Below are 23,121 nucleotides of genomic sequence, written 5' to 3'. Positions count from 1 at the left end.
CCCCTTTAAGGACCAGGCCATTTTTTGCAAATCTGACCAGTGTCACTTTAAGTGGTGATAACTATAAAACGCTTTAACTTATCCAGGCCATTCTGAGATTGTTTTTTCGGCACATATTGTACTTCATGACACTGGTAAAATGAAGTAAAAAAAACAAATTTTTATTTATAAAAAAAATACCAAATTTACCAAAAATTTGTAAAAAATTGCAAATTTCCAAGTTTCAATTTCTCTACTTCTATAATACATAGTAATACCTCCAAACATAGTTATTACTTTACATTCCCCATATGTCTACTTCATGTTTGCATCATTTTGGGAATGATATTTTATATTTTGGGGACATTACAAGGCTTAAAAGTTTGGAAGCAAATCTTGAAATTGTTCTGAACTTTTCAAAAACCCAATTTTTAGGGATCAGTTCAGGTCTGAAGTCACTTTGTGAGGTTTATATAATAGAAACCACCCAAAAATGACACCATTCTAGAAACTACACCCCTCAAAGGTATTCAAAACTGATTTTACAAACTTTGTTAACCCTTTAGGTGTACCACAAGAATTAATGGAAAATAGAGATACAATTTCAAAATTTCACTTTTTTGGCAGATTTTCCATTTTAATATTTTTTTTTTCCAGTTACAAAGCAAGGGTTAACAGCCAAACAAGACTCAATATTTATGGCTCTGATTCTGTAGTTTACAGAAACACCCTATATGTGGTCATAAACCACTGTATGGGCACACGGCAGGGCGCAGAAGGAAAGGAATGCCATACAGTTTTGGAAAGGCAGATTTAGCTAGACAGTTTTTTTGGACACCATGTCCCATTTGAAGCCCCCTTGATGCACCCCTAGAGTAGAAACTCCATAAAAGTGACTCCATCTAAGAAACTACACCCCTCAAGGTATTCAAAACTGATTTTACAAAACATTGTTAACCCTTTAGGTGTTCCACAAACGTTATTGGCAAATAGAGATGAAATCTCAGAATTTCAATTTTTGGGCAAATTTTCCATTTTACTATTTTTTTTTCCAGTTACAAAGCAAGGGTTAACAGCCAAACAAAACTCATTATTTATGGCCCTGATTCTGTAGTTTACAGAAACACCCCATATGTGGTCGTAAACCGCTGTACGGGCACACGGCAGGGGGCAGAAGGAAAGGTATGCCATACGGTTTTTGGAAGGCAGATTTTGCTGGACTGGTTTTTTGACAATATGTCCCTTTTGAAGCCCCCCTGATGCACCCCTAGAGTAGAAACTCCAAAAAAGTGACCCCATTTTATAAATGACGGGATAGGGTGGAAGTTTTGTTGGTACTAGTTTAGGGTACATATGTTTTTTGGTTGCTCTATATTACTCTTTTTGTAACAAGAAATAGCAAGGTAACAAGAAATAGCTTTTTTGGCACAGTTTTTTTTTTTGTTATTTACAACATTCATCTGACAGGTTAGATCATGTGGTATTTTTATAGAGCAGGTTGTCACAGACGCGGCGATACCTAATATGTATACAATTTTTTTATTTATGTAAGTTTTACACAATTTCATTTTTGAAACAAAAAAAATATGTTTTAGTGTCTCCATAGTCTGAGAGCCATAGTTTTTTCAGTTTTTGGGTGAATATCTAAAGTAGGGTCTCATATTTGTGGGATGAGATGACGGTTTTATTGGCACTATTTTGGGGTGCATATGACTTTTTGATCGCTTGCTACTACACTGTTTGTGACATAAGATGACAAAAAATGGCTTTTTTTTAGACCGTTTAAATATTTTTTTTTTTTTACGGTGTTCATCTGAGGGGTTAGGTCATGTGATATTTTTATAGAGCCGGTCGATACCTAATATGTATACTTTTTTTTATTTATGTACGTTTTACACAATGATTTTTATTTTTGAAACCCAAAAAATCATGTTTTAGTGTTTCCATAGTCTAAGAGCCATAGTTTTTTCAGTTTTTGGGCGATTATCTTGGGTAGGGTATGATTTTTGCGGGATGAGATGACGGTTTGATTGGCGCTTTTTTGGGGTGCATATGACTTTTTGATCACTTGCTATTACACTTTTTGTGATGTAAGGTGACCAATTTTTTTTTATTTAGCACAGTTTTTATTTTTTATTTTTTACGGTGTTCATCTGAGGGGTTAGCTCATGTGATATTATTATAGAGCTGGTCGATACGGACGCGGCGATACCTAATATGTATACTTTTTTTTATTTATGTAAGTTTTACACAATAATATCATTTTTGAAACAAAAAAAATAGTAATCATGTTATGGTGTCCCCATAGGTTTTTTATTTTTTGGGCCATTGTCTCATGTAGTGGCTAATTTTTTTGCGGGATGAGGTGACGGTTTGATTGGTACTATTTCGGTGTACATGCAACTCTTTTGATCACTTTTATTACCTTTTTTGGGAAGTAAGGTGGGCAAAATTTGAATTTCCTGATAGTTTTTATTTTTTTATTTTTATGGCGTTCACCGTGCGGGGAAAGTAACATGACCGTTTTATAGATCAGGTCGTTACGGACGCAGCGATACCCAATATGTGTAGTGTATTTTATTTTTAATTTTTATTCAGTGATAAATGTGATTTTACATTTTTTGGACCCAGACCCACATGGTTCTTGAAGATCCAGTGGGTCTGATGTCTGTATAATACAGTACAGTACAATATATATTGTACTGTACTGTATTTTACTTACACTGAACAGATCTATGCTTTTAGCATAGATCTGTTCAGCACCATGGACAGCAGGACGCCTAAGAAGGCGTCCTGTTGCCATGGGAACCTTCCCCATCTGCGACAACTGAGCAGACGGGGAAGGGGAAGGAGAGGAGCTCCCTCCCTCTGTCCCCCCATCCATCTGGGGGCTGCAAAGGCACAGCAGCCCCCCGATGGCAGCGGGGGGGGAGCTCCCTGACTTAACGGACCGCGGTATGGAAAGGGTGAAACGGCTAAACGGCTGACATCGCAGCGATGTCAGCCGTTTATAGTACCACTGGACACCAATGAAAATTTAGCGGGAGGCGCCTGCCGCACCGCCCGCAACTACCGCACCGCAACTGCCGCACCGCCCACAAACCGCCCCCCTGCACCCCGCCACATAAATGAATTCAGGGGTGCAGGGGGGGTTAAAAAATTTAGATTTTGGCCATTTTTAGATCAGATCAGAAACTGATCAGAAACTACATAAAGCGCTGCAAACCGCAGGTCTGAATTGACCTGCGGTTTGCAGCGATCGCCGATATGGGGGACCCCCCTTGGCATTGAGCCTGACTGTGTGTAACAGCCGGCACTCAGCGCTGTCACCATGTCTGCAGACATGGTGACAGTTTAATGCCAGGTCGAGTATACTCGTCCTGGAGCGCTAAGTACCCTTGCTCCAGGACGAGAAAAATGGAACTTCTATTTTTAGAATTTTCTACTTTACTAAACTATTTATGCAGATTAACTCTATATGTAAACCGTAAAACAACACACATTTCTATAACTGGGCCAAAGATTTTTTTTGTCCCTCCTTGTTTATGTGTAATTTGGCATGGATTGAATAAAGCCACTGAAACAGGTGAGACAGGTGAGTGCCGCTTTATGTATTCTATGAAAGATGAATGTCTGCAACTGATTTTGCAAGCGAGCACCATGGAAAGGCTGTGTGACTGTCCAGGCAACTGTGAATTGCTATTAAGGGTTAAAACGGGTTATCCAGTATCATACAGCCCCTCCATGTGCCGGGCCCCTCAGAGGGAATATACTTACCCGGGTCCCTGTTCCCTGCACCTCTCCTGGTCCCCTCACCACCGATGCTGCTTCTCCCTGTACACAGATGAAAACATCTGGTGTCTGTGGGGAGCAGCCAATGGCAGGTGGGGATGGGGAGGAGCCTGCCTAGCGTCATTAGTGATGCTAGGGAGACTCATCCCCGTCCCCGCCTGCCATCGGTTGCTTCCCCCCAACACTGGATGTTTTCGTGCATGCACAGGGAGAAGCAGCAGCGGTGGTGTGGGGGCCAGGAGCGCCGCAGGGAGCGGGGAGCAGGGTAAGTATATTCCCTCTGAGGGGCCCGGCACGTGGGGGTGCTGTTTATGATATTGGATAACCCCTTTAATGCTCATGCAGAGTGGCGCTGGTGCAGTGTTGGTTCTTTGAGGTGAACGCTTCTACAACTGACTTAACTAAAAAGTCACTTACCTCAGCACTAAGAATCAATACTCTGGCACCTGCACATACTGCCACTAGTTGTTTGTCAGGATGCATGCTCAAATGTTGAACAGTACCTAAGAGCGTTCCAATGACATGACCACGAGGAAGCCGTCCTAAGAATGACAACAAAATGTTAATGAGGTAGGTGGAGGCTTTTGTTTCTAAATGACAACATATTAGGGCTACATGCACACGAACGTATTTTGTTTCCGCGTACATTCCATTTTTTTTGCGGATAGGATGCGGACCCATTAATTTCTATGGAGCTGTTATAAAATAGTCAACCATTTGTTTTCCGCGTCCGTTGTCCTATTCTTGTCCGTTTTGACGTCATCTGTTTTTTTTTTTTTGCGGACCGCAAAACACATACGGTCGTGTGCATGTAGCCTAAAAGAGATACAATTTTTGTGTGTGTGTTTTTTTATTTAATCAGGTACAAAATTCATTTTCTCCATATTTTATTATTACTCACCTGTTCAGTAGAAAGGCAGTGAAGCTTTCTTATACCCAAATTACATTTACGGAAGATGTCACAAAGGGGTTAAAGGAGTTTTGCGATAAACTTCTTTTCATTCTAAGGTTTATTTTCATCAATTACTGTACAGCAGCTTTCTCCTTGCATTGTTTTTTCCCAAAATTTACCTAATTTGTAGTTTTCCTCTTATCCCCTATACTTAAATCCTACTTCCTGGTTTATCATGTTTCTGCTGTCCCATCATACCTGAGGGCAGTGAGGTGTGTCCTAACACCAGTATGACATGTGACATTAATCACCCCTCTTGTTCCTACCATTGACACTCCTACATTACAAGGTACCAACGCAGGACGCAACTTAGGCTACTTTCACACTAGCGTTCGGAGCGGGTCCGTCTGATGTTTCATCAGACGGATCCACTCATATTAATGCAGACGGTGGCTCCGTTCAGAACGGATCCGTCTGCATTATAACTTAGAAAAATTTCTAAGTGTGAAAGTAGCCTGAGCGGATCCGTTCAGACTTTACATTGAAAGTCAATGGGGGACGGATCCACTTGAAGATTGAGCCATATGGTGTCATCTTCAAGCGGATCCGTCCCCATTGACTTCCATTATAAGTCTGGACGGATCAGCTCGCCTCCGCACGGCCAGGCGGACACCCGAACGCTGCTTGCAGCGTTCAGGTGTCCGCTCACTGAGCGGAGCGGAGGCTGAGCGCTGGCAGACGGATGCATTCTCAGTGGATCCGCCTCCACTGAGAATGCATTAGGGCCAGACGGCTGCGTTCAGGGCCGCTTGTGAGCCCCTTCAAACGGAGCTCACGAGCGGACACCTGAACGCAGGTGTGAAAGTAGCCTTACAGCCACCCAATAACAAAACAGATTTGCCACAGGGTGCAACTGTAGGCTAATAACTTTTGAGAAGGCAGTTTTGCTAAATGGTATTTGGGGAAAGTGATATAACAGTGATATCTGTTGGACAGGATACATTCATAATAGTGACACAGGATTTATCAAGATTATAACGGCAGGGAATATAAAAAACAAAACAAAAAAAAAAAAACCTCACCTGCAGCAATGCCGATTCCATGGTCCCTACTGGTCTTATGGCTCTTTCACAAGAGCGGATGCCGTGCGGGTAATCCGCTGCGTGAAAGACAGCCAAGTTCAGCTCCGGACAGCGAAGACACGGAGTAGTAACATGATTGATAATGCTCTTTGCTTCTCTGTGATCTTTTTACTACAAAATCACAGTGAGATAAAGTTGTCACTGTGATTTTGTGTCTGTGCTGTCTTAAACTGGGCTTGGCAGTCTTTCACGCAATGGAGTCCACACACAGGATCCGCTCCGGTGAAAGATCCCTTAGTAAACTTCCATGCAGCTGATTATATGCTAATCACTGAGGCCACATGGGGTAGTGATGGGCTAGCGATACCTGTTGTGTATTAACCCTTTCTACCCCAAAGGTTTTTTTTGACTTTGCGTTTTCTTTTTTCGCTCTCCGCTTTCCCCTTGCCATAACTTTTATATTTTTCCGTTCACATAGTCATATGAGGGCTTATTTTTGGCGGGATAAGTTGTACTTTCCAACCCCACTATTTAATGTTGCATAGAATGTAGTGGGAAAAAATTCCAAAGGTGGTAGAATTAAAAAAACAAAAAAAAAACAATGCAATTTTACAGGTTGTTTTTTTTTTTTACGACGTTCATTATGCGGCAAAATTGACTTGTGATCTTTAGTCTCCAGGTCAGTACGAATCCAGCAATACCACATATGTATACTTTTCCTTGTGTCTTGCTGCTAAAAAAAAATAAAAAAAATATGAAAACTTGGAAAACTTTTTAATTTCTTTTTGGCTGTCATTTTCTGATCCCGTATAACTTTTTTGTAGTTATGTGTGCGTTGGCGATCTGTACCGGTAGTTTGCATTGATACCATTTGGGGCGTGTACAACTTTTTGATCACTTTTTATTACATTTTTTGTGGGAGGAGAAGTGGCCCAAAAAATGGCAAATCGGCCATTTTGACCCTTTTTTTCCCCTTTTGCCTTTATGGGATTAATACTTTTATATTTTGATAGTACGGGCGTTTACACATCGGTGATACCCAAGATGTGTATTTTTTTTTATTTTTGTACATTTTTTATTCTCAATTTGGGGAAAGGGGGGTGTGATTTGAACTTTTATATATATTTTTTATTTCTTTTATTTCCCATAGGGAACTATAACAATCAGTAATTTAATTTATCATAGACTCCAATGCACTAGCATTGGAGTCTATGATGATTTTACTACTTTCTTACGGAGCCCTATTACAGGCAAGGGCTCCATAGGAAAGACTGTGCAGCAGCTTCCTGTCACAGACTATGACAGGGGCTGTCGCACACAAGCACTGGCACCTCCAATCGCCGGACGGGAGAGCCCAAGCATAACCGGAAGTGCGCGTTTTCGGTTTCTAGTGTGCTCAGATGCCGTGGTCAGGTTTGACAGCAGCATCTGACGGGTTAAATGTCCGTAATCTGCATTACCTCTGGTCGTGGACATTAGCAGTGGGTTTCTGCTGTAAGAAACAGCAGCTACCCGTTTGCTATGGTGCCCTCTCTGCTCAGGAGCGGCGCCATCTTTAAAGACCCGACATGCGATGTACTATTACATCACATGTCAGGAAGGGGTTAAAGAGGCTCTATCACAAGGATCAACCCTATTAAACTAGACATATTGCCTGGTAGGGCTCATCATGCTGATTAAAATTAAGTAATTCAAGCAAGCACCAAGAGGCAGGGCTGAATAGTCTGAGCACTGCTTTGTAAAAAACCCTGTGCTGTGCACACTCCCCCCTCCCCTTGATTGGCAGGGAAAGACAGACTGAGGGCAGAGCTGTGTCCTGGCTTATACATATCTACTGTATATATGTGTATTGTACACACACTGTACTATAGCTTCACCATGCCGAGATCTGATCAGAAAGCTAAACTACATACTACCGCTTTATTCACAGACACAATATATGATCATACAGACACCAGCAATATGTGTCAGTTTATAAGCATACAAAAAACATGAATCGCTATAGCTATAGCTATAGCTTAGAGGTCAAGCTATTGGTTTTGCATTTAGAGATCCCTGGTTTGAATCTCAGGAGAGAATTTGAAGTTTTTTTCTTCAGATATTTTTTTATTCTTCCACATTTATCCCATAAGAAAAGTCTATGGGGGGAATTTATTATGTGGAGAATATTTGAAGTTCATTTTGCTTGAGTCTGTGTTTCAGTACTTTATGCCACATTTATCAACTGTCAGAGGTTGTTTGATAAATTTGGCTTGTCCTTAAACCTAACACTTCTGTCTAGAAAAGCTACTCCAGTTTTCCTACTTCACCTTCCTCCTAGAGTGGGACAGCAACTTTAAAAAAAAAGTCACAATGATAAATTTGGAGTGAAACTCATTAACATGGGTAACTACACCCACTTTTCCACCCATATTACAAAACAAGCTATTGCATTACCACATGGAAATGCATGGTTTTTCCATGCTTATAAGCTGACACATATTACTGGTGTCTGTATGATCATATATTGTGTCTGTGAATCAAGCGGCAATATGTAGATTAACTCTCTAAGCGGATCTCGGCATGGTGAAGCTATAGTACAGAGCGTGCATAATACACATATATGCAGTAGATATGTATAAGCCAGGACACAGCTCTGCATGCTGATGTCTAGACTACCTATAAAATGGATGCCAGACTGCTTATAATCAATATACATTTTATTAATCAATTAGACCAATACATAAGTTAAAAACATTTAAAGGTACAGGGCAAAAAAGGTGACATCTACTGGAGGAGAAACACAGTGGGAACAGCTCACATATGTCCACAAAAAACAGAGAGAAATAAAGTGCAAGTGCAAAAGCCAGTGAGCAACAAAATGTATAGGACAAGAAGAAGTTACCCATACTGTGTCTCCTTCAGGATGGCGCCAAACCCGACGCAAGTTTTGGCGAACCTAGTCCTATCAATCAAGGGAGGGGGCGTGTGCAGAGCAGTGCTCAAAATATTCAGCCCCACCTCTTAGTGCATGAATTGCTCATTTGCATATAGTTTAGCTGTTTAGCATACAGACAAAAGAAAGGTACAGTGTTAATCAGCATGATGAGCCCTACCAGCCAGTATGTCTGGTTTAATAGGGTTGATCCTGATGACAGAGCCGCTTTAACTGTAGATTTCCACAGCGGAATCGCACATAGAAAATCCACAGTATTTACAGTAGAAGCAATGTGGAACACAGAATTCCCTTATAGGCTATACAACTATGGGGTTTCTAAACTGGATGACCATAATAAGTAGTGGCAGTAATTTATTTCAGATGAAACCTTAAGGTTAGCATGGATTTTCTGTAAAGAGGTCTGAGCGTGCCATCTAGTGAAACTACTAATAACAGACCCCTTTTATGTAACTACTCATAGTTTAAGGAAAAGTCCTAAAAGTGTGTGTTTTACTCCAGGCTCAATCAGATTCCAGTACATTTAAGTGGAAAATCTAAAGGGTAAACTCGAAATTCAAGTAATTTTTCTGATAAGTCACAAAACTATAGAGCATAAAAAAAAAAATAAGAATTTGTTTTCAATACAACATAAAAAAGCTAAAACCATGTTCACCTTGATCAGCAGCATGGATGCATTCTTGTACGTTCCACATTATGACGTAGTCTTGAGACGCAGAGCAGGCTAAGCATTGCCTCCCATCATTCTTCAGTGTAACAGCAGTGATTGGATGATGGTGACCTTTCAAAGTTAGAGGCTGCACAACAGATTACACAAGACACAAAATACAAGGCTCAACGTGCATTCACAAATTTATAGAGATCAACAAAATTCTCAGCTAGGATATGCCATAGATGTCTGATAAATGTGGGTCCCACCTCTGGGATCTGCACCTATGTCTAGAAGAACACCCTCTCCCGGTGGCCACCGCATCCAGGCCGTGAGAGGTGGCAGAGTTTACGGAAACAGCCAAGCTTCCTGTTGCTCCCCTAGAAGTGAATGTAAGTTACACAAACGTTTCGGTGAACTCATCTACTTCTCAAAACCTGGATGTAGTGGCCACAGAGCGGAACAGAGTGCGTAGTGATGCCATCGGTGGACCTCTGTGCTTAAAGGTTGTTGCAGAACCCAAAGGTGAGACCCATCTATCCTGTGGAAATGCCATAAGGGTATATTCACATGACTTTGTCTTGCCACAGACTCTGGACTGTTTTTTACATCAAAATCTGTGGGGGAAAAAAAACACCTAACATAACTGACCACTCTTGTAAATGGGAATCTGCCCCATAGTCTGTTGCCTGCATGTGGATTTGTATGTTATCTTGTACGTTTCAGAACAGTATTATAGTTAGATTCTGTGGACAAAAAAAATTGCATTTTACCCGTGGTTATGTCATGCTTTACCTGCCAACCAGCTCATGTAATGCCACAATAAGGAATGTTTTTCAATACGTAGTAAGGCAAATAAAAGGGGTTAAAAGGGAATCTGTTACCAGTTTTATAGTGTCTTAACTAAGGGCAACATAAACTAGTGACAGGTCTCCTTGGCAAAAGGCTAGGTAACTTTTTTTTTTTGCCAAAATCTTGTATTTAACAGCTCCGACACATGCCAATGAGTCCTGATATTCATGAGCCCGCGGCTCTCCCCGCCCTCCTGCCTCTGACTGACTTTTTTCCCACCATATGAATCAGAGGCAGGAGGGCGGGGAGAGCCATGAGTTCATGAAATGGGGACTCATTGGCATGTGTTGGAGCTGTTAGATTCCCAAAAAAATGTAAACTTATTGCCTATGTACAGGATAGATGGTTAGTGTTTGGTTGCAATAATGCCTGTATAAGCGATTTTATGCTTTGAAAAAAGTATTGTGTAGGAATACATGCCCTGCACTTGAGGAGCACTGCGCACGGTAATCCTGCTGGTGTCCAACACATTCAATAGTAAAGCTACTTACTAGCAGCTAGAGATGAGCAAATTTACGCTTATGACGGACCATAATGCAATTCTATTATGAATGCCTTTACAGGCATTCCGTTGTTCATTCCGTCATAATAGAAGTCTATGGGCTGCAAAAAGGATCCGTCCCATTTCCGTTATGCAGGGGAGGACTCCCCTTGAAAGGCATTCCATCATAGAATTGCGTTATGGTCCGTGGTAACAGAATCCATAACACAATACACCTTTTCCCACCAAACAATTCACAAAGGGTGAAAGTAGCCTTAGTTTGCAGTGGGGTTTTGAATGAGAAAACTGGAATGCTATGGACTAGAGCCGTATTGTCTTTAGCAATGGATCCATGTTCTGTTTGGGATCCCAGGATGGCCAGGTTCCAGTATGGAGGCCTCATGGTAAGTGTTTCAATCCTGCCTTTACTGTGGAGCGACATACTGCCCCAACTCTTGGTGTGATGATCTGGGGAGCCATCGCATTTGACAGTCATCCCTATTACTGTTAAGAGGGACATTAACAAATAATCCCTCCTCCCTATAGATAATGTAGATCACTCTGTGGGTTATGCTCAGTCAGGACTGCAGGTGGTGAGTGAACTTAAGTATTCAGGGAGGTGAATTTATCCTCCCTCATAGGCAGATTCAAAGAGAAAATTCATGTCTGGTCTAAGCTGCCACTGTCCATAGTAGGACGGATTAATCTTATTAAGAAGATTTGGATGCTGCAGCTACTTTATCTACTACATAACTCCCCCATATGGTCATATGGTTGCCTCTCAGGTATTAATAAGGTGTTTGGGGACCTTATATGGAGAGGGGGCTCAGCAAGGCTGAGGCTGGAGACACTGCAAAGGAGTAAAACTGATGGGGGATTGGCTCTTCCGAATCCATAGGTGTATTTCCTAGGCGCCCAACTTCAGCATATGCGGGTCTGGGAAAGGGGAGAGGGAGTTGCCCAAAATAGGCTACTAAGAGGCCTCTTGGCGGTACCAAACTTATATGAAGCGTTGTAGGCAAATAAGCTGAACATTTCAGGTTTGGCATTCCCTACATTGTGTCTCTTGCATAAGACGTGGTGGAAGGTGAGGGACATACAGGGCATAAAAGGCATCACGCAGTATACCTCTATATGGGACACTCCATGGTTGCCGCATCTAGGCTCCCTACAGGGAATGGGGAATTGGCGCCATAGGGGTATTATTAGAGTCCACCAACTTCTAGATAACAACGGTCTCAAAACTTATGGGCAACTGGTTTACTATCCTCAGACTTTTATAGGTATTTGCAGCTGCGCCATGCCTTCCGGGCTGATCATGAGGGGCGGTATGTTGAGCAAAGTACACCAAAACAAAATCATTGCTCTTATAGACAAGAGGAACTCCTCAACTGGACTCATCAGGCTACATTAGACCAATTTCTGCAATACTCAGTGAAAAGTAGGGCAAAATGGGAAGTAGAGATGGGACCATTAGAGGAAAACCAGTGGCAGGAGATATTGGAGAGGACACAGCAGCTCTCACTCAGTGAAGCCCATAAGATGTCACAATTATATCTGACCCATCGGCTTTACAGAACCCCCTCAGTTTCTGTTTAATACTGGACTCTGTCCGGATTCCAAATGCCTGAGATGTGGGGAGGAGGATGCGGGTATGTTACACATGCTGTGGCCGTGCTCGGCCTTGGAGAGCTTTTGGTGTGATGTGCTGCATCTCATTAATTCTCTGTATGAAGTTACATTGGCTGTGACCCCATTTGTTTGTGTATTGGGATATGTGGAGGATCTGCCAATCACTGAGCCCAGGAAGGTAGCGGTGGCCAGAATGTTATGTATGGCTTGTAAGTTGATTGCTCAACACTGACTAGATGAGTGTAGTCCTAGCGAACTGAATATATAGCTAAGATTATTTGGCTAATCAATTTGGAACAAGGGGTTTATAGAAAGAGAACTCTTGGATTGATGCCCCAAGGCTGGCGTCCAGGGAACTTCAGAGATGGGATTAGTATGAGGGGTACTATCGCTCGCTGTGTGTATATGGCTCCGTAGTTGGTGGTTTCTTGCAGGATTTAGGGAATGTCTATTCGCTATTTAATAAAAGGAAGTTGTGTCTGATGACAAATGTACTTTTATCCACAGGTTCAAGGATTTTATTCTATTGCACTGTTGGGAATGCTGTAGGGAAGGGGCATGTATTTATTTATTTATTATACAGACATATGGTGTAATTGTATGGTGAAATATGTGGAGTATGGAGAGCATCATTACGATGGTATGTGAGGGAGGGTATGCTGGTGTTGGGTTTTTAGGTCTGCAAAAATGTCAAATATGTTAATAAAAATTACTTAATATAAAAAAAAAGAGGGACATTAAAGGCTTAGAGATACAGTATGTGCATTACAGCCTGCGACCACATGTTGCCTTTCATGGCAAGGCTACCAGTTGGCATTTTCAGCAGAATAATGCTCACCCAAACACAAAAAGGGTTTCCCAGGAATGTCTCCTCCAGATTGCAGTGCTTCCTTGGCCTGCCAGGTCACCGGTTTTATCACCAATTCAGCATTTATGGGACTAGCTGGGACAACAGCTTTGGCAACCTACAATTGTGCAGGATCAGCGTGACATCTGTGGGCAAATGTACCGCAGGATACCATACAGAGCCGGTATGCCTCCATGGCCAAGCATATCTCATCTTGTATCCAGGCTAGAGACGGCTCAACAGGCTACTGGAGCGAGTTTCCCCAATAAACCTATCTCTTTGCCCTAATATTGTAATCACTTATATCATTATTACATTCACACATAGAAAGTTTCATTTGCTTCCAAAAACTTCTTCCTAGCGTGTTATTTTTTATGTCAATAAGTGTAGCTTCCCTGCATAAATAGTGACCTCGAAACATTATGTATGCAGAAGTATTATTTATTTGCAGCACTGCAAATTTCATACTCCACCTGGGCTAACAATAGCCCTCAGAAATGAAAGAAGTATTTCCATGTTTATTGCGCATGGGCACTGCTGCTCTATTCAGAGTATATGGGACCACCAAAAATAGCAGAGCACAACCTACAGCTATCTCAGCCAACTCCCTCAGCTCAACCACTACTCCATTCACAACCGACACTGGGAAACCTTGCCCTCTGTTTTAGTGATCAGTGGGGGTCCCGGGGAGAAGACCGCCACCAATGATCACTTATAACCTAACCTGTGCCATTCTGCAACTGTGTGGCATCACAATATTTAATACCATTTTATGTCAATATATTTTTAAGATTTATTTTCATTTTCCAGGTCATGTTCTATATTTTGGTCAATATGGATGTTCCCATGAAATAATAATTCTGAAGCATCTTTTCTTATAACTGTATTGTGCTAATCCTCTGTTATCACTGATAGAAACTTAAAAGGGTTTAAAGAGAAAGTTAATACAATACACTTACTAATGTATTTTTAGTATCAATATTGCTTCCTTTGCTGGCTGGATTCATTTTTCCATCCAATACACTGCTTGTTTCCATGGTTACGACCACCCTGCAGTCCAGGAGTGGTGAATGTGCTTACACATTATTAAAAAAAAGCACCAGCCTATGCGCGCTCCCAAAGTCCTGGCCACCAGAGAGGCCACTTCAAGCACAGCTTCCGTTACTGGATTGCAGAGCGGTCATAACCATGGAAACAAGCAGTGTATAATGTGATGGAAAAATGAATCAGGCCAGCAAAGGAAGCAATATGGATAATAACAATACATTATAAGTGCATTGTATTAACTTTCTCTACATAATAAATGCCACTTGCTGAAGTGAGACAACCTGTTTAAAGGGACTTTCCTGGGATTTTTAAACTGATGACCTGATCGGTGGGGGTCTGATACCCGAGATCCCTGTCAATCAGCTGTTTGAGTTGTCGACCTTCTCATTGCTCACCAAGTGCCATCCACTTGATAGCAGCTGGTATTGCAGACCAGCCACATTAACTTCAATTGGGCTGAGTTGTGCTTAGGCCATGTGACCAACGAACGGGACATCACATGACCTAGGCAAAGCTGTGAGAAGGCCTTGGCGCTACTGTGAACGCTGATTCCTTCATAAATAGCTAATGGGAGTGGGGGTCCCATGTGTCAGATCCCCAACAGCTACCCAGTGTCAGGTTTTGATTAATCGTTAACGTTGAGCGAACTTGTGTTTTTAAGTTCGGTGTCTAAAGTTCGGGTTATCGAAGAATCGCGTTATGGATTCTAAATTCCGTTGTGGTCCGTGGTAGCGGAATCTATAACGCGATTCTTCGATAACCCGAATCTGAATTAATCGCCAAATCTATTTTTTTTTTTGCTAAATTACGCCCACCATGCTTCTAGCAGGAGGTAGGGTCGCTGGTAATATTTCCTGTCAAATGCTCCGGCAGCAAAGGAGGGAATCAAAGACCAGTTTAAAGAGATTTACTAATCAAAATGCACTAATTGTGCCAATCAACTGGCGTACATACATTGAACAACATTGGGTAGTTTTATAAAAACCGGTGTAAAGTAGAACTGGCTTAGTTGTTCATAGCAACCAATCAGATCCCACCTTTCATTTTTCACAACTCTTTTACACCAGTTTGATAAATCTCCCCCATTGGTGGATCTATCCGCCAGTCTTTATCTTCATGCGCTGGCGTGAAATGCGTCTGATTTGTTAAGAGGCATCAGGTGCATCTCTGCCCTGCCGTGTGCCAGAAACTAGTCTATGCCAGCCTAACTTCCGCCACTTTCTAGAGAAAGTCATAGAAAATGCGGCGGTGTTGCGAAGCCACGCCCTCTTCTGCTAAGCCACGCACCCTCGAAAAGTCACAAATGATGGTGCACACATGCCGTACGTCGTAATGTGCCTTGATAAATGTCCCTCATTGTCTTTCCTTTAAGACTCTACCTGTTCCTGAAGTAAAGATGAGTTCCAGATGCAAAGCTCATTTCCGTTTAATGGGAAAGCACAATATCGGAGACTAGATCCGAGCTGTACGTGGGATAGAGGCGACGTGGACGCTGCAGATCGCACTTCAGAAACCAGACTGTGACATCCAGGTCCTTCAAAGCCAGATATGTCTCTTCTCATCATTTTATTATTACAGCCTGGAAATACACATGTGAACAGACTGAAATCACTGCATGTTACAGACACAGCAGCAGAGTGGATTCTATTGACTAGAATGGGAATATTCAAGGAAACTTCTTTATTGGATATTCTAGTTTAGCTGTAGACTACTCTGGCAAACCCTCACACCACGTAAAGAGTATACTTACAATTCATTCACAGTTTGCTGTGGTCTTTAGAATTGTGAACTGGGTTATGTATCCTACTCCTATAGCCAGTTCTGTTAATGGACTGCACATGGAAGAGATCCACGGTTTGCTGACCAAAAAACGGATGCAGTCACATGCATGTAGCGAAAAGCAGGGAGAAAAGAATCATTGCCAGGTATTATATATGTCAGGGATGGCCAACCTGTGGCTCTCCAGCTGTTTAAAAACTACAATTCCCACCATGCACTGCTGTAGGCTGTCTTTGCATGCTGGGAGTTGTAGTTTTGCAACAGCTGGAGAGCCGCCTTTTGGCCATCCCTGGTATATGTGATCATGATGCAGTCCAAATGGGCATAGGTGCATTGAAGTGATAACATGAACATTGCCGTTGACCATTTTATTATTAGATGACTGCAGAAAAAAAATGTCACTCAAGCTTGTTATATACAAAGTAAAGATGCCTATACACATTGTCAAAACCAGTCAATCGGAGAAGTAATGTGTGCAAGGGATGTCCAGACACTTCCCCAGAAGCAAATATTTATAGGAAAAATAAGCCAGATGTGTCAGGTCCTCAATGAAAACACATACACACTCTGCCGAGCATGCATGTGAAAGGGGGCATTGGGTGCGACAGATCAGGATAAATATATATATATATATATATATATACACACACACACATATACAGTGCTGCCCATAATTATTCATACCCCTGGCAAAGTTTGACTTAAAGTTACTATTATTCAACCAGCAAGTCATTTTTTGACGGGAAATGACATAGGTGTCTCCCAAAACATAATAAGACGATGTACAAGAGACATTATTGTGGAAAAAAAAAAAAATTCTCAGCTTTTATTTACATTTGCCAGGGGTATGAATAATTATGGCCAGCACTGTCTTCTAGCATTCTATATGGTGAGTAGTTGCTTATTCCCATAGGGCGCTGCACCCGCTTACTACTATTATTGTCTGCTAAAAAGTAGAGCAGCACTCCGAGATTGCGATAAAAAAAGGATGTGTTTATTCACTCATAAGTGACGCGGAGTTTCGGCTCCAAAATGAAGCCTTTCTCAAGCTTGAGAAAGGCTTCATGTTGGAGCCAAAACGAAAACACATCCTTTTTTATCGCAATCTACTTTTCAGTTATACAATTTAGGTAAGCCTCTCATCTGGAGCTAGCACCCATTCTCAATACTGGTTGGTGCTGACATATTTTTACATATATATATATATATATATATATATATATATATATATACACACACACACACACACACACACACACACATTATTGGCCACATTTGCTTAGTTTCCAGGGAGGGCAGGAAAGGAGTAAGCTGTGTGCCAGGGTCCTCTATGTAATGTATTGTATTTGTATCTTCATGTAATGTCCTTTACTTTGTCACCTCTATGTTGTTAGTAAAGTATTTTATCAATAAGTATCTGCGAGGATTATATGATATAAAGCAGGCTATATAGGAAACAAAGACAACAGTCCAGGAACAAAATAAAAGTGACGGAATATGGAGACAGATAAGACAATATCCAGCTCCCCTGCAGAAGATGTGTTTCCTAATACATGGACTATGCAAGGTCCAGCAGGTATCAAGCACAAGTCTAGCAGTTAAAGGGGTTCTCCAGGACTAGAAAAAAAAGGATACTTTTTTATAAAATAAAAAAAAACAGCATCACACCTGTCCACAGTTTGTGTGTACAGTCGTGGCCAAAAGTTTTGAGAATGACACAAATATTAGTTTTCACAAAGTTTGCTGCTAAATTGCTTTTAGATCTTTGTTTCAGTTGTTTCTGTGATGTAGTGAAATATAATTACACGCACTTCATACCTTTCAAAGCCTTTTATCGACAATTACATGACATTTATGCAAAGAGTCAGTATTTGCAGTGTTGGCCCTTCTTTTTCAGGACCTCTGCAATTCGACTGGGCATGCTCTCAATCAACTTCTGGGCCAATTCCTGACTGATAGCAACCCATTCTTTCATAATCACTTCTTGGAGTTTGTCAGAATTAGTGGGGGGTTTTTTGTCCACCCGCCTGTTGAGGATTGACCACAAGTTCTCAATGGGATTAAGATCTGGGGAGTTTCCAGGCCATGGACCCAAAATGTCAATGTTTTGGTCTCCGAGCCACTTAGTTATCACTTTTGCCTTATGGCACGGTGCTCCATCGTGCTGGAAAATGCATTGTTCTTCATCAAACTGTTGTTGGATTGTTGGAAGAAGTTGCTGTTGGAGGGTGTTTTGGTACCATTCTTTATTCATGGCTGTGTTTTTGAGCAAAATTGTGAGTGAGCCTACTCCCTTGGATGAGAAGCAACCCCACACATGAATGGTCTCAGGATGCTTTACTGTTGGCATGATACAGGACTGATGGTAGTGCTCACCTTCTCTTCTCCGGACAAGCCTTTTTCCTGATGCCCCAAACAATCAGAAAGAGGCTTCATCGGAGAATATGACTTTGCCGCAGTCCTCAGCAGTCCATTCACCATATTTTCTGCAGAAGATCAATCTGTCCCTGATGGGGTTTTTTTGGAGAGAAGTGGCTTCTTTGCTGCCCTTCTTGACACCAGGCCATATTCCAAAAGTCTTCGCCTCACTGTGCGCGCAGATGCGCTCACACCTGCCTGCTGCCATTTCTGAGCAAGCTCTGCACTGGTGGCACTCCGATCCCACAGCTGAATCCTCTTTAGGAGACGATCCTTGCGCTTGCTGGACTTTCTTGGACGCCCTGAAGCCTTCTTAACAAGAATTGAACCTCTTTCCTTGAAGTTCTTGATGATCCTATAAAATTATTGATTGAGGTGCAATCTTAGTAGCCACAATATTCTTGCCTGTGAAGCCATTTTTATGCAACGCAATGATTGCTGCACGCGTTTCTTTGCAGGTCACCATGGTTAACAATAGAAGAACAATGATTTCAAGCATCACCCTCCTTTTAACAGGTCAAGTCTGCCATTTTAACCCAATCAGCCTGACATAATGATCTCCGGCCTTGTGCTCTTCAACATTCTCACCTGAGTTAGTTAACAAGACGATTACTGAAATGATCTTTGCAGGTCCTTTAATGACAGCAATGAAATGCAGTGGAAAGGTTTTTTGGGGATTAAGTTAATTTTCATGGCAAAGAAGGACTATGCAATTCATCTGATCACTCTTCATAACATTCTGGAGTATATGCAAATTAGTATTATAAACACTTAAGCAGCAACTTTTCCAATTTCCAATATTTATGTAATTCTCAAAACTTTTGGCCACAACTGTAGATGGTTGTATCTGTTGTCTCAGGTTCCCACCACTCTTTCCTGGGATCCATAGAGAAGGTTGTATCTGTTTTGTCAGGTTCCCATTACTTTTTCCTGAGCTACACAGAGAAGGATGTGCCTGTTGTTTCAGGTTCCCACCACTCTTGACTGAGATACATAGAGACAGTTGTACCCGTTGTACAAGGTTTCCACCACTCTTTCCTAGGACACATAGAGATGGCTGTATCTGTTGTCTCAAGTTCCCACCACTCTTTCCTGGGATACATAGAGAAGGCTATATCTGTTTTGTAAGCTTCCCATTACTTTTGCCTGGGATACATATAGAAGGCTGTACCTCTTGTTTCAGGTTCCCACCACTCTTTCCTGAGATACATAGAGACAGTTGTACCAAGTTTCTACCACTCTTTTCTGGGACACATAGAGAAGGTTTCATCTGTTGTCTCAGGTTCCCACCACTGCTAACTGAGATACATAGAGACAGTTGTACCTGTTGTCTCAGGTTCCCATCACTATTTCCTGAGATACATAGAGAATGCTGTACCTGTTGTTTCAGGTTCCTACCACTCTTTTCTAGAATCCACAGAGAAGGTTGTATCCATTGTCTCAGGTTCCCACCACTCTTTCCTGGGATACATAGAGAAGGCTGTACCTGTTGTCTCTGGTTCCCACCACTCTTTCCTAGGATCCATAGAGAAATTTGTACCTGTTGTCTCAAGTTCCCACCACTCTTTCCTGAGATACATAGAGAAAGTTGTACCCATTGTCTCAAGTTCCCACCACTCTTTCATGGGATACATATTGAAGGCTGTAACTGTTTTCTCAGGTTACCATTACTTTTGCCTGGGATACATAGAGAAGGCTGTACCTGTTGTTTCAGGTTCCCACCGCTCTTTCCTGGGAAACATAGAGAAGGTTGTATCTGTTGTCTCAGGTTCCCACCACTCGTTCCAGGGATACATAGAGAAGGCTGTACCTGTTGTCTCTGGTTCCCACCACTCTTTCCTAGGATCCATAGAGAAGTTTGTACCCGTTGTCTCAGGTTACCACCACTCTTTCCTGGGATACATAGAGAAGGTTGTACCCGTTGTCTCAGGTTACCACCACTCTTTCCTGGGATACATAGAGAAGGTTGTACCCGTTGTCTCAAGTTCCCACCACTCTTTCATGGGATACATATTGAAGGCTGTAACTGTTTTCTCAGGTTACCATTAACTTTTTCCTGGGATACATAGAGAAGGCTGTACCTGTTTCAGGTTCCCACCGCTCTGTCCTGGGAAACATAGAGAAGGTTGTATCTGTTGTCTCAGGTACCCACCACTCTTCTGGTTTCACTGCAAAAAAACCTGGTGTAACTGTATGGATAAAGACCCCTGTGTGATCACATGTTTCATGACTATGAAGACAGGAAGAAAAGACTAAACTTATACAAAACAGCAGTGGATGCAGCAAGTCCCAGAAACCATGTAAGTGTGATTGACAACTATGAGAACTGACAAGTGACTTACTAACCTGGCAATTACAACTCAAATTGGAGAATAACTGAAAATGGCAAGTTTTTATTACAATATCTCTTCGTAGATGTCATTACATGTACAATGTCCGTCACCCGCGATGCTAGGAAGGCTTGTCCCCATCCCCGCCTACCATTGATTGTCCCCCCCCAACACCAGATGTTTTCATCCGCACACAGGGAGAGGCAGCAGTGGCGGTGCGGGGACCAGGAGCGGCGGAGCAGGGTAAGTATATTCAGTGTGGGGGGCCCCGCACATTGGGGGAAATTGTATACTCTCGGATAACCCCTTTAAGGCCTCTTTCACACGGGCGTCATGGTTTTGGGCCAGATAAGATGCGGGTGTGTCGCGGGAAAATGCGTTTTGCACGCGCGTGAGATAAATCGGCATGTTTGGTACCCACAGAAGTTCGGGTTTGGGTTAGGTGTTGTGTAGGTTGTATTATTTTCCCTTATAACATGGATATACAGAATGCTTAGTAAAATAAGGCTGGAGGGGTTAAAAAAAAATATAAAAAATAATGTAACTCACCTTAATTCACTTGTTCGCGCAGCCCAGCTTCTCTTCTGTCTTCATCTTTGCTGTGCAGTAGGAAAAGGACCTTTGATGACATCACTGCGCTCATCACATGATCCATTGATCATGTGATGATCGCAGTGACATCACCACAGGTCCTTTTCCTCCCAGGTCATCAAAGATGAAGACAGAAGAGAAACCGCGAACAAGTGGATTAAGGGGAGTTACATTTTTTTTAAAAATTAACCCCTCCAGCCCTATTCTACTGTATTAAGAATGCTATTATTTCCCCTTATAACCATGATATAAGGGAAAATAATAATGATCGGGTCCCCATCCCGATCGTCTCCTAGCAACCGTGCGTGAAAATCTCACCGCATCCGCACCTGCTTGCGATTTTCACGCAGCCCCATTCACTTCTATGGGTCCTGCGTTGCATGAAAAACGCACAAAGTAGAGCATACTGCAATTTTCACGCAACGCACAAGTGATGCGTGAAAATCACCGCTCATGTGCACAGCCTCATAGAAATTAATGGGTCCGCGCGGAATACTCGCCCGTGTGAAAGAGGCCTAAGGCACAGTTCTCACTTCAGTTATTTGGTCAGTTATTTCCATCAGTGATTGTGAGACAAAACCATTTGTGAAGCCCACTTAGCGATAAGGTATAATGGGAAGGTTTGCACCTGTTCTCTGTTTTTTACCCGAACCTGGTTTTGGCTCACAAATCACTGATGGAAATAAGTGACCAAATAACTAAATAAAAGTGTGAACTCAGCCTAAGGCCTCATGCACACGACCGTTGTGTGCATCCGTGGCCGTTGTGCCGTTTTCCGTTTTTTTTTCGCTGGAAAAATCGGAAAATGCACCGTTTGGCAGCCGCATCCGTGATCCGTGTTTCCTGGCCGTGAAAAAAATATGACCTGTCCTATTTTTTTCATGGCCAACGGTTCACAGACCCATTCAAGTCAATGGGTCCGTGAAAAATCACAGATACACACAAGATTGTGATCCGTGTCCGTTTTTTCCTATCATTTCAATGGCAAACTTGACTTAGATTTTTTTTTCATTTTTCATGTCCATGGATCCTCCAAAAATCAAGGAAGACCCACGGACGAAAAAACTGACACAGATCACGGACCTACGGACCCCGTTTTTGCGGGCCTTAAAAAAAAAAGACGGTCGTGTGCATGAGGCCTTACAAACATTTTCATAAAAAAAACAAAAAAGAAGAGAAGAAAAAAAAAAAAACATGTCTTTAATAATAAAAGGCACATATTGTTAGCTTCAGTGATGAAGCTCTATAATGTGACTGGAAGTCTGGAAACCGTCAGTTTTTCCGCTCGTGCGGCACAGACATAAGTTTACATACGTCTTACCTCGTGCAGCTCCGCCAAGCTCCGTATCCTAGCAACCGAGCGTGTGTAAGGTAGCCGAGACGGATCAAATATTTTTGTCTGTCAAAAGCAATTTATCAGGTCTGTTAAAAATAATAGTATTTACCGCTTACAGCAAAATTATAGCAGTGCGAAAAAGCGCTTTGCCAAAGGAAAACCTAAGGGCCGCTTCACACGAGCGGATGCCTTGCGTGGCATCCGCTCCGTGACAGAGTGCCAAGACCCGCTGCAGACTGCAGAGGCACGGGGCAGTAACATGACTGTTAATGCTCCGTGCCTCTCTGTGATCTCTTTACTACGAAATCACAGTTGTCACTGTGATTTCGTAGTAAAGAGATCACAGAGAGGCACGGAGCATTAACAGTCATGTTACTGCCCCGTGCCTCTGCAGTCTGCAGCGGGTCTTGGCACTCTGTCACGGAGCGGATGCCACGCAAGGCATCCGCTCGTGTGAAGCGGCCCTAAGACTCCCGAGA

The 23,121-nt window shown here is 42.3% G+C and overlaps 1 protein-coding gene across 3 annotated transcripts in view; it reads right to left on the bottom strand.

The window, feature by feature from the left end:
- WDR27 (WD repeat domain 27) overlaps nt 1-22,879 on the bottom strand; it is a 679,631-nt gene extending 656,752 nt beyond the window's left edge. Inside the window, exons 1-5 of one of the 3 annotated variants that reach the window (XM_044290035.1) lie at nt 22,628-22,879; nt 20,467-20,553; nt 15,568-15,767; nt 9,336-9,477; nt 4,189-4,313 (exon numbers count right to left, since the gene is read on the bottom strand). In XM_044290035.1, coding sequence (XP_044145970.1) covers nt 4,189-4,313; nt 9,336-9,477; nt 15,568-15,767; nt 20,467-20,503 — 504 coding nt within the window. In that variant the 5' untranslated portion in view covers nt 20,504-20,553; nt 22,628-22,879. Of the gene's footprint in view, nt 1-4,188; nt 4,314-9,335; nt 9,478-15,567; nt 15,768-20,087; nt 20,117-20,195; nt 20,336-20,466; nt 20,554-22,627 lie in introns of those variants that run through there. The other 2 variants (XM_044290037.1, XM_044290036.1) reach the window with 2 other exon arrangements.
- Nucleotides 22,880-23,121: the final 242 nt, after the last annotated feature.

This window comes from Bufo gargarizans, chromosome 4 (genome assembly GCF_014858855.1).
Source record: "Bufo gargarizans isolate SCDJY-AF-19 chromosome 4, ASM1485885v1, whole genome shotgun sequence".
Lineage (NCBI taxonomy): Eukaryota > Metazoa > Chordata > Amphibia > Anura > Bufonidae > Bufo > Bufo gargarizans.
This window is presented reverse-complemented; position numbering and strand designations above follow the sequence as displayed.